The sequence below is a fragment of the Mustela lutreola genome, chromosome 1, assembly GCF_030435805.1.
Source record: "Mustela lutreola isolate mMusLut2 chromosome 1, mMusLut2.pri, whole genome shotgun sequence".
Classification (NCBI taxonomy): Eukaryota; Metazoa; Chordata; class Mammalia; order Carnivora; family Mustelidae; genus Mustela; species Mustela lutreola.
The window spans coordinates 97,590,667-97,604,655 of NC_081290.1; the positions used below are offsets into that span (position 1 = coordinate 97,590,667).

The window sequence follows — 13,989 nt, forward strand, 5'->3', positions numbered from 1 at the left end:
ATGACACTACTGATTACCATTTTAGCAACATATATTATGATAAAATATTAAATGCTCACTGGTACTCTATGATTTTTTAAAGTAAATCAACATTAAACTGGTAGGTTTTATGTTTAACTCTGTGAATGAGTGACATTTTTGCCAAAGTTAGACAAACATCTAAAAGAAAAAGAAGCATAAGAGAAAACTCTGTTTTCTAAATCTTCCAAGTTAAAAAATAATACTCTCTGGCTATTCATTCAACAAACATGAGACACTGAGAGTAGAGGCAATAAAGATAAAGCATAGTCCCTGACCTTGAGGAGCTCTTAACCCTCTATCAAGGAAGATACTAAAAGTCAGTGAACTGTGGTCCATGGTCCAAATCTGGCCCAATGCCTGTTTCTGAAAGGCAAAGTTTTATTTTAACAGTCACATGCATTTGTTTATATATTGCCTGTGTTTTTGCACTAATACAGCAAAGTACAGCAATTGCAACAAAGCTGCAACCTTACGGCCTGCAAAGCCTAAAATATATATTATCTGTCTCATTACAGAAAAAGCTTGCCAATCTGTTATAAAACAGATTTAAGTCTATAGAAAATATTATTTCCTCAGGGAGACAATATTGTCTTAGGGGGCTAGAGTGGGTTTCATAGAAAAAGCAATGGATAAGTTAAAGCTCATGAAGAATAGGAAATGAAGAAATATCACAAAGGCAAGGATGAGAGAACATTGTATTTTAGGAAAACAGGAATGCGTATAGCCCATCTAGTATATAGCATATTGGGGATATGGCAAGTGAAAGAATGGCAGAGAATACTTTCACTGATCTTCCCTGCCTATGCTGCCAAGTTCATGTGAGCAGGAAGAAAAATCTACAATTTTAAATTGTATACTCTAAGACAAATATAATTAGAAAACGCAATTAGTAAATGGTAAAATGGATATGGTTATCTTGTCAGGAGTTTGTTTGTTTGTTTGTTTGTTTGGAGAGACCATGCATGTGGAGGGTGGGGGGACAGATTGAGAGGGAGCTAAAGAATCTGATGGGGCTCAATTCCACAACCCTGAGATCATGACCTGAGCCGAAATTAAGAGTCAGATGCCCTTGTCAGTTTATTTTTGTCTGGCGTTTATTTTTGATACTCTCTATGAAGATATCATTTATCAAAAAAGTTAAGATATTAAGGTTTATGAATGAGTTAAGTTTTTTGAAATTGGAACAGATTCATTGTTTTCTTTTCAATGTTTTTCTCACTGATTTGTATTCTAAAATGATTTTCTTTTTTTTTTTTAATTGAAAACGACTTCTCTTTTTTTTTTTTTAAAGATTTTATTTATTTATTTGACAGAGAGAGATCACAAGCAGGTAGAGAGGCACGCAGAGAGAGAGGAGGAGGAAGCAGGCTCCCTACTGAGCAGAGAGTCTGATGCGGGGCTCGATCCCAGGACCCTGAGATCATGACCTGAGCCGAAGGCAGCGGCTTAACCACTGAGCCACCCAGGCGCCCCTCTAAAATGATTTTCTGAACAAGAGAACAAAGAGTGAGATTACACTCTTCACCCTCAAACACAGAAGCTGCATAAAATCCCGAGCATACAAATGGATGTTATGTTGCACATCTGAATGCCATGAATGGTATAAGTACCTGAATACTTATCATTTGTCACAGAAGGGAAAAAAGACTGAGCAAGTTACCTGCAAGAAATGGGACACAGACAAAGTGGCTTAAGCAAGGGCATGGTATGATCCAATATGGGTTTTAGAAAGCCTAACTCCAGTGACAGAAAGGGAAGATGGGACTGAAGTATGAGAGATACAAGAGCGGAGAACAGTTAAGAAGGAGAAACCTGGTGATTTGAAAGACAAGGTTTAAGGCACAAATACCAACAAAGGAAATGGGTTCAGTATGTATTAAGGAGAGACTAACTTAGCAGATAAGAGAGGGGTACAGGACTATGAAGTTGAGTTAGTAGCTTGGAAAACTATGAATGTAGCTGGTAAGGGAATGAGAGAATACATGAAGCAGAGGAAGAAGAAATCTTGAGGGAGAGAAATACCTATTCTAGATATTTCTTAGGTATTTTAGATAGGTTGATTTGAGGAGCCTTCGTATATCCAAGTGTATCCAGTGTATTCAGTTGGCAACTGAAAATATAGTGCTGAACCTTTGAAAGGAGGTCTGTTTATTTATTAAAGATTTTATTTATTTATTTGATGGAGAGAGAGAGCACACTGGGGGGAGCAGCAAGCAGAGGGAGAGGGAGAAGCAGGCTTGCCCAGTGCAAGGAGTCCAATGCAGGGCTCAATCCCCCAGGACCCTGGGATCATGACCTGAGCCAAAGGCAGACGTTTATCATCTGAGCCACCCAGGCGCCTCAAGAGGTTTGTTTAGAAGAAATGAGATTTGGAAGTCACAGTAGTTGAAATCATAGGAATGGATAAAATTTCTTCAGGCTTGTGTATACGTGTGAAGAGAACTAAATAAAGCGAAGACAAGACAGAAAAATGTTGTATTTAATAGGCAGATAGAGTAAGAACTAGTCAGGAGATAAACAGGAAAATAATAAAAGTAATGTTGCCAAGGTCAAGTGCATAGTTTCAAGAAAAGAACAGTTTTATCACACAGAATAAAGTCAAATTTTTCAGAAGTACGCACGCATTACCTACAAAATAAAAAGCCACGAGCCATTAGAAGTTAAGGGTAAAGGCTCTGAATTCAGAGTGACCTGGAATCTATCCCAGTTCAGCTGTCTTGAGCAAGGTAAACTTTTCAGTTTTTAATCTATGATCTATGTAATAGTACTTATCTTCCTCACAGGATTGTGGTGAGGAATAAATGAGATAATGTAAAGTACTTATAACAGAGCCAGCACATATTGGAAGTAATTGAATGTTGGCAGCTATTACTAAAATATTTCTTCCCAGGAAAGAAAATAGCAAATCACCGTAAACTACCGCCTGAAGGCAACTTTGCTACTGGAGCCAAAAAGCCAACAAATGTTAATATCAAGGATACAAAACATGATCATACATTTTTATAAAACTATAGTACATTTTAACTGGAATCACTGTGTGGGATTATATGGCAAGATAAAAATGAGAAAATACAACAAAACATAAATGGGTCTTCAGTTTGAGGGAAAAAAAAAACACCAAAATTATCTATACAAGATTTCTAGTACTGCCCAAGAACCAACCAGTAGGTGGAGCCCTCTAGACCATGTTGGTAAACAAAACTCCCTGTAGTAGAAAAGGATGACTCCTTAGCAGAGGAAGAAGAAATCTTAAGGGAGAGAAATACCTATTCTAGATATTTCTTAGGTATTTTAGATAGGTTGCTTAAAGATATTTAACTCCCTCTGCTTTAATCCCCAGATAATTTTATTAGTAGAAAGGTTTCTGACATATCTCAATACTGATATTAATATTTTGACTATTGACAGATATTCTAGAATATAAAATCTAGAATTCTCTAATATTTTATAAACTAAAACATTAGTAATTCTGATTTTGAAACTGGATAGTGAAAACTGAGTGATCTGACTTTTGAGATGCCTTTGAGAAATCTGTCAGGCTAAGGCCCTATATCATAAAGCACCCTTGTGATGTCTGGCTTAAAACAGTCTAAGAAAGCCCAGGATTATTCTACCTGCGGCCACTATAGTGATAAATATAAATCAGATCAAGTCTTTGTGATCACCCCTCAATATTTTGCCCTTAGATAAACTATTAGTTAACTCTCTAGACATACAGTTAAAAGAAAATCAGAATTCCCAGGTGATTAAAAAAGAAAAAGAAAAGCAACTAAAATGAGGTGAAGTTTAACTTTATTCTGTAAATAACAATGAACTATATCCACCTGTCTCTGCATGCTTACTGGAAGCTCCTAAAACAATGTGAAAAGTAATGTAAAGCAATAAGTTATTCAGAATATTCAAGTAAGGAAACTGTCTATACCTATGTCTATGGACTGAAATCAACAGTACCAATATCATCATTATAAGGTTTTATATGACAGTGTCCACACCCACAGATATTCACTGCTTCAACAAGGTTTTATCAAGTTTTGCCCATAACAGAAGAATATAGATCCAACTATTATGTTTTTATGGCATATAAATATAATTCACTGATCTCTCCAAACCCCTTCCCTATGCTACCAACCTCACCTGCTCAGGGAATAAAATCTACAATTTTAATGCTACCCTCTAAGGAAAACTTAATTAGTCAAATCACAAAGAAAGAACAAAACAAAAATCCCAGATACCCCATTGTACTCACAAATGAAAAACAAGTGATTTTTGTCTACCCAATTAGAGTATAGGACCCGATTTCCACAATTAGAATTGAATATGCTACAACACAACTACAAATAAAATATTAACAAAGCCAGAGACTTTGTGGCATCTCTTCCTTAGGCAAACCTATTTAAGCATACTTGACTACACAGGTGCACCTGCACACAAAAATTAGAAGTAAATTAGATGATTCCCTCTGATATGATAAAAACAGCTGTCACGTTCCCCTTTGACAGTAACAGCCCTTAAGTCAGGGAAATCAAAATACTAAACTAGGCACAAAATCTTTAATTCCTTACTTCTCCATTCAGGGATACTTAATATATAATTTTGGCTACTTTGTATGAGAGAGGTGATTCAATGAACACCAGGAATCTGTGCCTGATGAACCAATGACTGAATCATATATAAGATCTCTATCACCAAAAGATCCAGATTATAAATCATGTGGCTCCAGTTTATGTATTCTGAACACATTCTGACCTGCTAATGTTGGTTAAATGAGGGAGATCTGAAAACTTAGCAATCTGTTCTATAAAGTGCAGTCTTATTCTGTACAAAAAGTGGCTTCGTTCAGATTTTTGATTCTAAGTTTGAATTCCTGGGACGTATTTTACAACAAAGCCAACTTCAAAAGAATTTGTTCAATTTTTTTTCAATACCCTAAGAAATTTAAAAAAAAAAAACACCACAAAAAATGGATTATGAAATTCTATTTTCTTATGGATGGTGTGGGTTGAAAAACCTACCCGTGTCAGTTTTACATATACCAGTTTTAATAAAGAGAAGTAAGGTTCAGAAGGACTGTTACTTCTCTAGGATTACAGAGATTATGGGTAGCACTCAAGAGTACTGCATTCCTCTGGAAATAAACAAAATATTAATACGGAAAAGCTACACACTGCTTCTCTTATTATCAACACTAAGAATCCGAAAGCCCACCGGAATCCCAGCAATTCGGCAAGTCTTCGCACACTGTCAAAGAGCTATTCAGTGTCTGGAACCTTACTTATTTGACTACAGCATCCCAATGCCTTTTACTAAAATTCCCTCTGAGGCATCAACTTTTTGGAGCCAGATTCTCAGCGGCTCCATCAGCGCAAAGGGAGGGTCAAAATACAGAGCTACAACCTTTGGCATCAAGCCCAAACTCAAGGTAGGGTGTGTCCGGGTTGTTGTGGAGCCCGTTCCACTGCCCTTTCGTGGGAGCGTGCCTCATGCTTCCCAGAGGGGATGCCCTCCATGGCTCTTACCCCGCGTGACAGCGCGATCGGAGGGAGCCTTGCAGGAGGCGGCAAGAGCGACGCCCGCCCCCTTCTCTAGCTTTCCCTGGGAGGGCCCCCACTCGACCAGGGCCTCCACTATGACCACCAGCTCGACGCCCGTTAGGTGGTGAGGGCAGAGGGGCTCCCGGCCTACTCTCAGCCGTCGCAGTTCAGACAGTGAAGAGGGTTCCCCGCAAGGGCCGAAAGGGAGGAGCCAGAAGGAGCCCGGCCCTTCCCCCAGCGGGCTTACCCTCCACCGCCTCCTACACGTTGCAGCCGCCCCGCTTCCTTGCGCAGGAGCCCGAAGCACTGCGTCCAGCAGCAGTTCCCCATCGCATGCCGCCCAGGCGCCGCTTCTCCTCCTCCTCCCTCTCAAAGCCCACACTCAGGCCCGGCAGCCGCATCCGCGCGGCACGAGCCGAATGAGGCTTCGGGGACCAAGGGCGGGCCAGCTGGAGCGCGACGGCGTGAGGGGCTGAGGTGACAGGAGGGACCGGCGCTCGGAACAAAGGCAGCGGTTACTCCACGGGCCACCGAGTCGCTGCCGCTTGAGGGAGGAGTGTGAGGCTGCGGGATTTGGACTCCCTCGCCGTCCTCATGGCCCCTTGCTCGCCTCGGGACCCCAATCTAGCTAAAGTGACCGCCTCCAGTCCCTGAGAGAAGCCAGTCCGCGCGCGTCGCGCGCCCAGACCCCGCCCTCCCGTGCGCCCGGGCCGACGCCTCGCGGCCGGCGCTGCCACACCCCCGGCCTCTCCCGGGCCCCAATAGGGCGCGCTCCCTTTGCGGCCCCGCCTCCTCCGGCCACTGGTTCTTACGTCACTTCCACAAGCTCGTCTGCCCGCAGCTTCTACTTTGCGGTTAGTCTGACTCCTGGTTGCATTTGTTTCGTTGGACCTTGACCGGACTAGCAACCTCCTTTTCTCCTAGCATTTCCCGCCTCTGGCTGCCGACTATTTCCGTGTGTCGCAACGGTCAAGGCTCAGGCTTCGAACTTTGTACCAAAGCCTTGTGAGCGGCTTACTTAAAGCCCAAGGCCGAGAGTCATCGCGTATGAGAAGGGGCACTTCTTTGTGTAATGTGTGCTTAGGTTTTGCTAATACCGCACCGTAGGTGTCAAGGCACTGGTTGAAGTTTTGAACGCACCCCCACATTTTTCTCTTCCGGTCTCTACTTTGCGTTTCTATCTCTGTATTGTCAGTATTGTAAAGAAACTTTTTAATGGCGACCTACTGGCATCTTTTTTGTTTTGTTTTGTTTAAAATCAAACCTTCGAATAATTTCGGATAGGTGGTTGTCATCCAGAGGAAGTAAAAGGCTAGAGTTTTTTCAGGGACACCAGCCTTTCCGATCCAAGCGTGCTGTAGTAGATGGGAAGAGATGGCTACTCAGACGCGGCTTGGTTTACATCCTCAAGTGCTCCTGTAAAACTCGATTTTTGTAGTTGGCTTTAAAATCGAGTATAAGGGGGAAAAATCGGATATAAGGGGTGGCTTAATAAGCGCCTAGTCCTTTGGATAAAATGCCTTTTAAAAAAAAAAAACAAAACTGTGTCTTTTTATAACCAGTTGTAATTTAACCTAGGACAGTTGTTACATTTTAGAAAATTGTTATTAATGAAGGAATGTTCTTGAGCTAGTCATTTTCTTGTTTCCTGAAATCTAGGCCCAACTGGGTTTCAGTCTTAGCACTGCTTCAAAAATAATTTTGACCGTATTTGGGTCTTAGTCGTTTTTGGAACCAAGTGCATAAGAATGTTTAGCCCAGTAGTCTGCAATCAGTGGATGTTAGTGAAACGACTGAATAACTACCTAAATAGCAGCTATATTTTCTATCCCTTCTTCAGCCCCTAAAGTCAAGCAAATATATTCTGAAGTAATCTTTAAAATTCAACTATAAAGTTATAAAGAAAGCTATGGAATACTATTCAACAACAAAAGGGACATACTATTGGTATAACACACATATTAAATAAATCTGCAGGAAGTTATATAGAATTGAAAAGCCAGTCTGAAAAGCTTTCATATTGTATAATTCCATTTATATAACGTTCCAGAAATGACAAAATTATAGGAACAGTGAGTAGATTACATGATTGCCAGGGGTCGGAGAGTAAGGAGTGGAATCTTGTGATGGAAAACATGTATCTGGGTTGTGTCAAAGTCAGTTTCTTCTTTGTGATATTACATTACAGTTTTGCAAGATGTTACCATTGGGGAAAACTGGGTAAAGGGTATATGTGGTGATTTCTCTATTATTTTTCACAATTGCATGGGACACCACAATTATGGACACTTGATGGATACTTTTTGCTATAGGCGTTCTTATAAACCCCTGTTAAAAGTAGATCTATGTGAATGATCCTCAGAATCAGTACAAATGATTAAAACATTTAAAATTGACTTAATTAATTAAAAAATTGACTTAACTAATCAAAACGATGCAAATTAAAACACAGAAAGAAGTCATTGTTCACTTGTCAGGTCAACAAAAATTTACAAATAAAATGTTTAGTTTTTGCAAGGGGACAATGAAATAGTATTCTCCTGAACTGGGGCTAGTGAAACTCATTCTGAAAAATCATTTGGAAATAACTTGTCAAGAGCCAGAAACAAACTTACTACTCAATAATTGAAAGATGGTTAAATTTGCTGGTATGGTCTTATAATATTACATAACCATCTGAAATATATTTTGAAAAAACTGTAATAGCCTGGCAAAATGCTGCTGAATAATGTCAAAAATCAGGATAGAAAGTTATATATTGTGTATTCCAAATCATGTTTAAAACAAATCATATACATTCTTAAATACACATATACTTTCTTTCTTAAATATATTCCTAGGGGAAAATAAAAGTTAGTTGGTAAATAACAATACTAATAATATTGTATCAAGAATGTGGATTTGCGGGGCGCCTGGGTGGCTCAGGGGGTTAAGCCTCTGCCTTCGGCTCAGGTCATGATCTCAGGGTCCTGGGATCGAGCCCCACATTGGGCTCCCTGCTCAGGGACCCTGCTTCCCTACCTCTCTGCCTGCCTCTCTGCCTACTTGTGATCTGTCTGTCAAATAAATAAAATCTTTTAAAAAAAAAAAAAAAAGCAATGTAGATTTGGGGAGATTCTTTTTTTTTTTGTATTGTCTCAATTTTTTTTAAAAATGATCAGAAAAAAAAATTTTTTTAATCTGGCCTATCAGCAGGAAAGATTAATTGATAACCAGCTTAATTAAGTTTTATAACAAGTGTAGACATTTAGAAAGTGATTACGATATAAGTGTGGGTAGATTCTAATAAATTGAGTGGAGCTACTCAATATTTTTCTGGAAATAAATTATGAAGCTAATATAGGCTGTTTCTGAAATTTATTATGCTTTTTTTTTTTTTTTTTTTTTTTACCAAATTTGACATCAAGAATCTTATCTTCACTGCAATGTAGCTTAAAAAGTTTGTAAACAGTCTTTTTCGTTCCTAGCGCAGCCATGGCTCGTGGTCCCAAGAAACATCTGAAGCGTGTAGCAGCTCCAAAGCATTGGATGCTGGATAAACTGACTGGTGTGTTCGCTCCTCGCCCATCTACTGGTCCCCATAAGCTGAGAGAGTGTCTCCCTCTCATCATTTTCTTAAGGAACAGACTTAAGTATGCCCTAACAGGAGATGAAGTAAAGAAGATCTGTATGCAGCGTTTTATTAAGATTGATGGCAAGGTCCGAACTGATATAACATACCCTGCTGGTTTTATGGATGTCATCAGCATTGACAAGACCGGAGAGAATTTCCGTCTGATCTATGATACCAAGGGTCGCTTTGATGTTCATCGGATTACACTCGAGGAGGCCAAGTACAAGTTGTGCAAAGTGAGAAAGATCTTTGTGGGGACAAAAGGCATCCCCCATCTGGTGACTCACGATGCTCGCACCATCCGCTATCCTGATCCCCTCATCAAGGTCAATGACACCATTCAGATTGATTTGGAAACTGGAAAGATTACTGATTTCATCAAGTTTGACACTGGTAATCTGTGTATGGTGACTGGGGGTGCTAACCTGGGAAGAATTGGTGTGATCACCAACAGAGAAAGACACCCTGGTTCGTTTGATGTGGTTCACGTGAAAGACGCCAATGGCAACAGTTTTGCCACCCGACTCTCCAACATTTTTGTTATTGGCAAAGGCAACAAACCATGGATTTCTCTTCCCCGTGGAAAGGGTATCCGCCTCACCATTGCTGAAGAGAGAGACAAGAGACTGGCGGCCAAACAGAGCAGCGGGTAGATGGTCCCTAGGTGACGTGATTGGAAGTCTTTATACCTAATTAAAGGTCATACAGCACGATAAACAACAACAACAAAAAAAGTTTGTAAACATTCAGTTGAATGATCTGCTATTAGTTAAGCAGAATTAGCAGGGAGAAACCCTATAAGTGGAAGGGATGTTTGTAAAGCAGATGAGATAGAGGACCTCTAGAGGAATTACGTGATTTTCCCAGAGTCACACACTGAATCAAAGGTATAAGATGAAGAAAACACAGGTCTCTGGACAACAAGTCTTGTTGTGCTTCTGCCATGGCACAGTATTGTGTCACCAATTCCACATTTGGACATGGTTATGAAATCATTAAAGACAATAGTCAAGTATATTCCGGAAAAATATATTCATGGCTAGCACATTCATATCTATGGCAGTTTGATGAAGTCCCAGAACCTAAGTCAGGTTTGGTGGGGTGAGGAGGTTCGGAGCCGACGACTAAAGAAAGAATTCTTAAGATGTCGTTGGTGCAAAATGGTGGTTTATTAAAGCACGGGGACAGGACCCGTGGGCAGGAAGAGCTGCTGCCCCAGGTTGTGAAGGTGGGCATGTTATATACCCCACGGTTGGGGGGAGGTGGTGAAGGAATGGGAGATTTTGACAGAGTTCTCACATGCTAGGGAGGGCCTACAAGGTGCGGGGGTGGGGGGAGTCTTTGCCCTTATGGCTTGATCAATGTCGTCTTTAGGTCAGGCACTAACATCAAGATAATGGGGGATTCTTGGTGGGGCATTATGATCCGGCTATCATTTACATTCCTTTCTACTCCAGTCTCCTCCAGTTTATGGTGGGAGGGGGACATTAGGGCTTCAGGAACCAAGAGTTATTTGCCTCTGGAAATTTGTGCTATTGATAAGGTAACCTCCCTGTTTAGGTCTCTAGGACATCTTGAAGAGCAAGGGAGATTCCTGTTCTGCAGGATTGCAATCCCTGCAAGTTAACTATTTATCGTTTTATGGCAGTCAAGGGTGCCTGAGGAATGCTACACATATGGAGGGGAGCGGGTGAAGAGGGGGTGCAAGGCGCCAGCTTTTGCTTTGTCCTCAGCCAGCCTCCTGCTCCCTCATCAGTTTGCCAGGTAGACTATTCAATTTGCCAGTAGGAGACACAGAGCTTATCTACAGTGATGGCCACTTAATACCAGCTTGCTAGAGACCCCACCTACCCACCTTCCAGGTAGCAGGACCTTTTCCTTCCCCGTGCCTTGCAAAATTCCTTTCCCTTTAGGGATTTATTCTGAAGTCAAATGAAGAGTTTTTCTCATGAATACTCTGAAGTCAGTCAGCATGCAATCTGTACCTCTACTTGTCTTCTGGATTATGTGGTTCCAAATATGAATCTCTTTTTGCTCAGAATTCTTCTGTTGGCTACTAATCACTTTTTGTTGTCTTGAGATCCGTTTTGCTACAGTCATGTTTTTTCTCAGGATTAGCAGGTTCTTCAAAGGGAAGAATTCTGTGCTCTCTCTTACCACTTTGGTCCAAGAATGGACATAAATTCATTCTTTTTTTTTAATGTTTTGATTTTTTAAAAATATTTTATTTATATATTTGACAGAGATCACAAGTAGGCAGAGAGGCAGGCAGAAGGTGGGGGGGGGGGGAACAGGCTCCCCACTAAGCAGGGAGCCTGATGCGGGGCTCAATCCCAGGACCCTGAGATCATGACTGAGCCGAGGCAGAGGCTTTAACCCAATGAGCCACCCAGGGGCCCCTAAATTCATTCTTTTAATTCGTGGAGCAGGATACTAGATGCAATGGCTATATCATATATAGATAATAAGATAATAAAATTTACCTGTTGAGTTTGTTGTCAGGATAAATGATTATTTAATCAAGAGCTTAGCATAATATTAAAAACCATTGCTTAGTATAATATGATTATACTATAATTTCCATAATGAACTGTATATACCATATTAGAATTACCTATAATACCCTAAGTATAATATAAATATTAGCTGTTTTTTTATTGTCCTCAGATTGAAGGAGATGTCATCTTAATAAGTTATTTTATTTTTTATAGCTGTATCTCTAGCTTCCTATGAAAAACAGTACGTTTTTAAAAATTCTACCTCTTCCACATGCACTCAGGCATACTTTACACCACTTTATGAAGTCAGGCTCTAAGAAAGTGTGGCCTACAGGGAGCAAAGAATTCTCCATCTCTCAGGCATTGTCTGTCCCATGATCTGCCTCTTTTCAGGATGATTGAATATAAGATTATTCACTGATTTATGGGGAGACCTCACCCCTGCCAACTAGAAGTATTGGCCTTGGAAACACAAATAGAACATTCTCTTCATAATATAATAATCCAGTATCATTATGGTTCCTAAAGTCTTATATATTAAGTCTTAAGTAATATGTGAAAGTACTATAGTCCAGTCCAGGTTTGAGTTGATCCAGAATTGCCTAGTTCTTTTGTACATATTTATGTATATTATAAAGTGAAATTTAGGTGCACTAAGGCTGGCTGGCTGCAGTAACTAAGTGGTAAACTATGGCTCAATGACGAACATAATTCCATAAGAATAACACTTTGCAAGCACATCATAGCCAAATTTCATATGTAAAAACCAAATATTTCTCCAAAAAAAGTCCCAAGTGAACTAACTCTGCCTATAATGCAAACCTTTGTGTTGTTATGCAGAGTGGTTTAGCTCTTTTTAAAAATTGCTGCTCTCAAATGCCTTTATTTCTGCAATGGTCTTTTACTTTACATTTGAATAACTAAATAGTTCAATAAAACATTTAAGTGATTTTTCCAAGAACAAAGACATGCAAAGATGTGCTTAAAGAGAAAAGGGAAAGTCAAGAGGAAATTACTTAATTTCTTGGCTGAATCACCAGTGCCCCATTTCTTCTGACTTTTGGGTATGTGATGAGCTTCCTTAGCTGGTCGTGTCTCTGAGTACAATGCACATTAAATGATTTGCTTCCCTTTTTGCTTACCCTACATTTACATTTCACAAACAGAAGAATTAATAATAGTTATATAATTCATACGGAGTTCTTCCACTGAGCAGAATTTGTTCCAGATCTCTTTTGCCTGGTCAGAAACTGAGCTAGTAATTTGAACAAGGAACATTGGAAGTTATTAAATAGATAAATGGTGGTTAGTGCTAGAAGGAAACAGGTGTAGCTACTTCTACAGAAGTAGCTACACCATCACCCTGGGACTGAGTAAAAGTAAACAAAAGAGGATTTTAGACATTTAGAGGACAGCCCTACAAGCTACATATTCAGACCTCTGAAAAGACTGTGGATGCCATATAAATATGCTCTGCCATTATGGGCACGGAAAAGCTGGATGGAAGTTATCTGCCTGTGAGCCCACCTCTGTAAACCTGGGGGCACTTACCACTGGAGCAGGAGGGCTGGGGCCACTGTGGTAAATACTGACAGGATTCCTTGCTGCTGATCCATTTGCCATCATATGGAGAACAAAGTAGCAAAAAAAGAATTAAGTTGCTTTTTCAAATCTTGTCTGTCCCTTCAGTACCCCCACTGGAAGATCGCAACATAGCACCTGCTAACAAAGGAGAAAGTGTTCTAGCGTTGTAAAGTAGGGCTAAGAAGGGTAGGAGACAGGAAGCAAATTTGTTATTATTGTTGTGATCTGGGTTAGAAAAAAAAATACTCTTTTTCTGTTAAGGAATTGGGATTTACAATAACCTTAGTCTTAGAACCCCAGGGTAAGAAATTAACATAAGAAGTGGTTTTTAGGTATTGATACTTGAGATTTGTTGTAAAGCAAAAACATTCACTGGAGGAGAGGAGGGGGCACACATACTTTCCATCTAGCTTGCACAGGATTTCCATAGATAAAAAACAGCACTGAAAATGAGCCTGCAATCACATATTACAAACAAACTACCATGGTACAAAGCAGACACATGGAATAGCAGAGAAAAAGAAAAAACAATATGGGTTTTATAGACCAAATATAAACAAGCAGTCAGACACTATAAAATAAGCATGTTTAAAATAGTTAATGTCATAAAAAGGAAAACAAGGAAATATGAAAGAAAAGTTAATTAAAATAAAGCAACTAATAGAAATAGGAAAAAAAAAAGACACTGAAATTAAACATTAATGATTTCTGCTTCCAGTTAAAATATAGGACGTGAAAGGCA

The 13,989-nt window shown here is 39.9% G+C and overlaps 2 protein-coding genes across 7 annotated transcripts in view; one reads left to right on the forward strand and one right to left on the reverse strand.

Moving 5' to 3' along the window:
• Nucleotides 1-6,283, reverse strand: part of AP1AR (adaptor related protein complex 1 associated regulatory protein) — a 40,514-nt gene extending 34,231 nt beyond the window's left edge. For 5 of the 6 annotated variants that reach the window (XM_059170761.1, XM_059170740.1, XM_059170781.1 and 2 more), the window contains exon 1: nucleotides 5,800-6,283. Coding sequence is in view for 2 of the 6 variants with exons in the window: in XM_059170781.1 (XP_059026764.1) it covers nucleotides 5,800-5,882 (83 nt within the window). In the remaining 4 variants the exon portion in view is untranslated. The other variant, XM_059170755.1, reaches the window with a different exon arrangement.
• Nucleotides 6,284-9,002: 2,719 nt separating this feature from the next.
• LOC131829269 (small ribosomal subunit protein eS4) lies at nucleotides 9,003-13,726 on the forward strand. The gene has a single exon (XM_059170870.1). It carries the CDS (start codon nucleotides 9,027-9,029, stop codon nucleotides 9,816-9,818), a length of 792 nt encoding a protein of 263 aa, XP_059026853.1. The 5' UTR covers nucleotides 9,003-9,026; the 3' UTR covers nucleotides 9,819-13,726.
• Nucleotides 13,727-13,989: the final 263 nt, after the last annotated feature.

Coding starts and splice junctions, on each gene's coding strand:
- LOC131829269 (XM_059170870.1), top strand. CDS start 9,027: ATGGCTCGTGGTCCCAAGAAACATCTGAAGCGTGTAGCAGCTCCAAAG.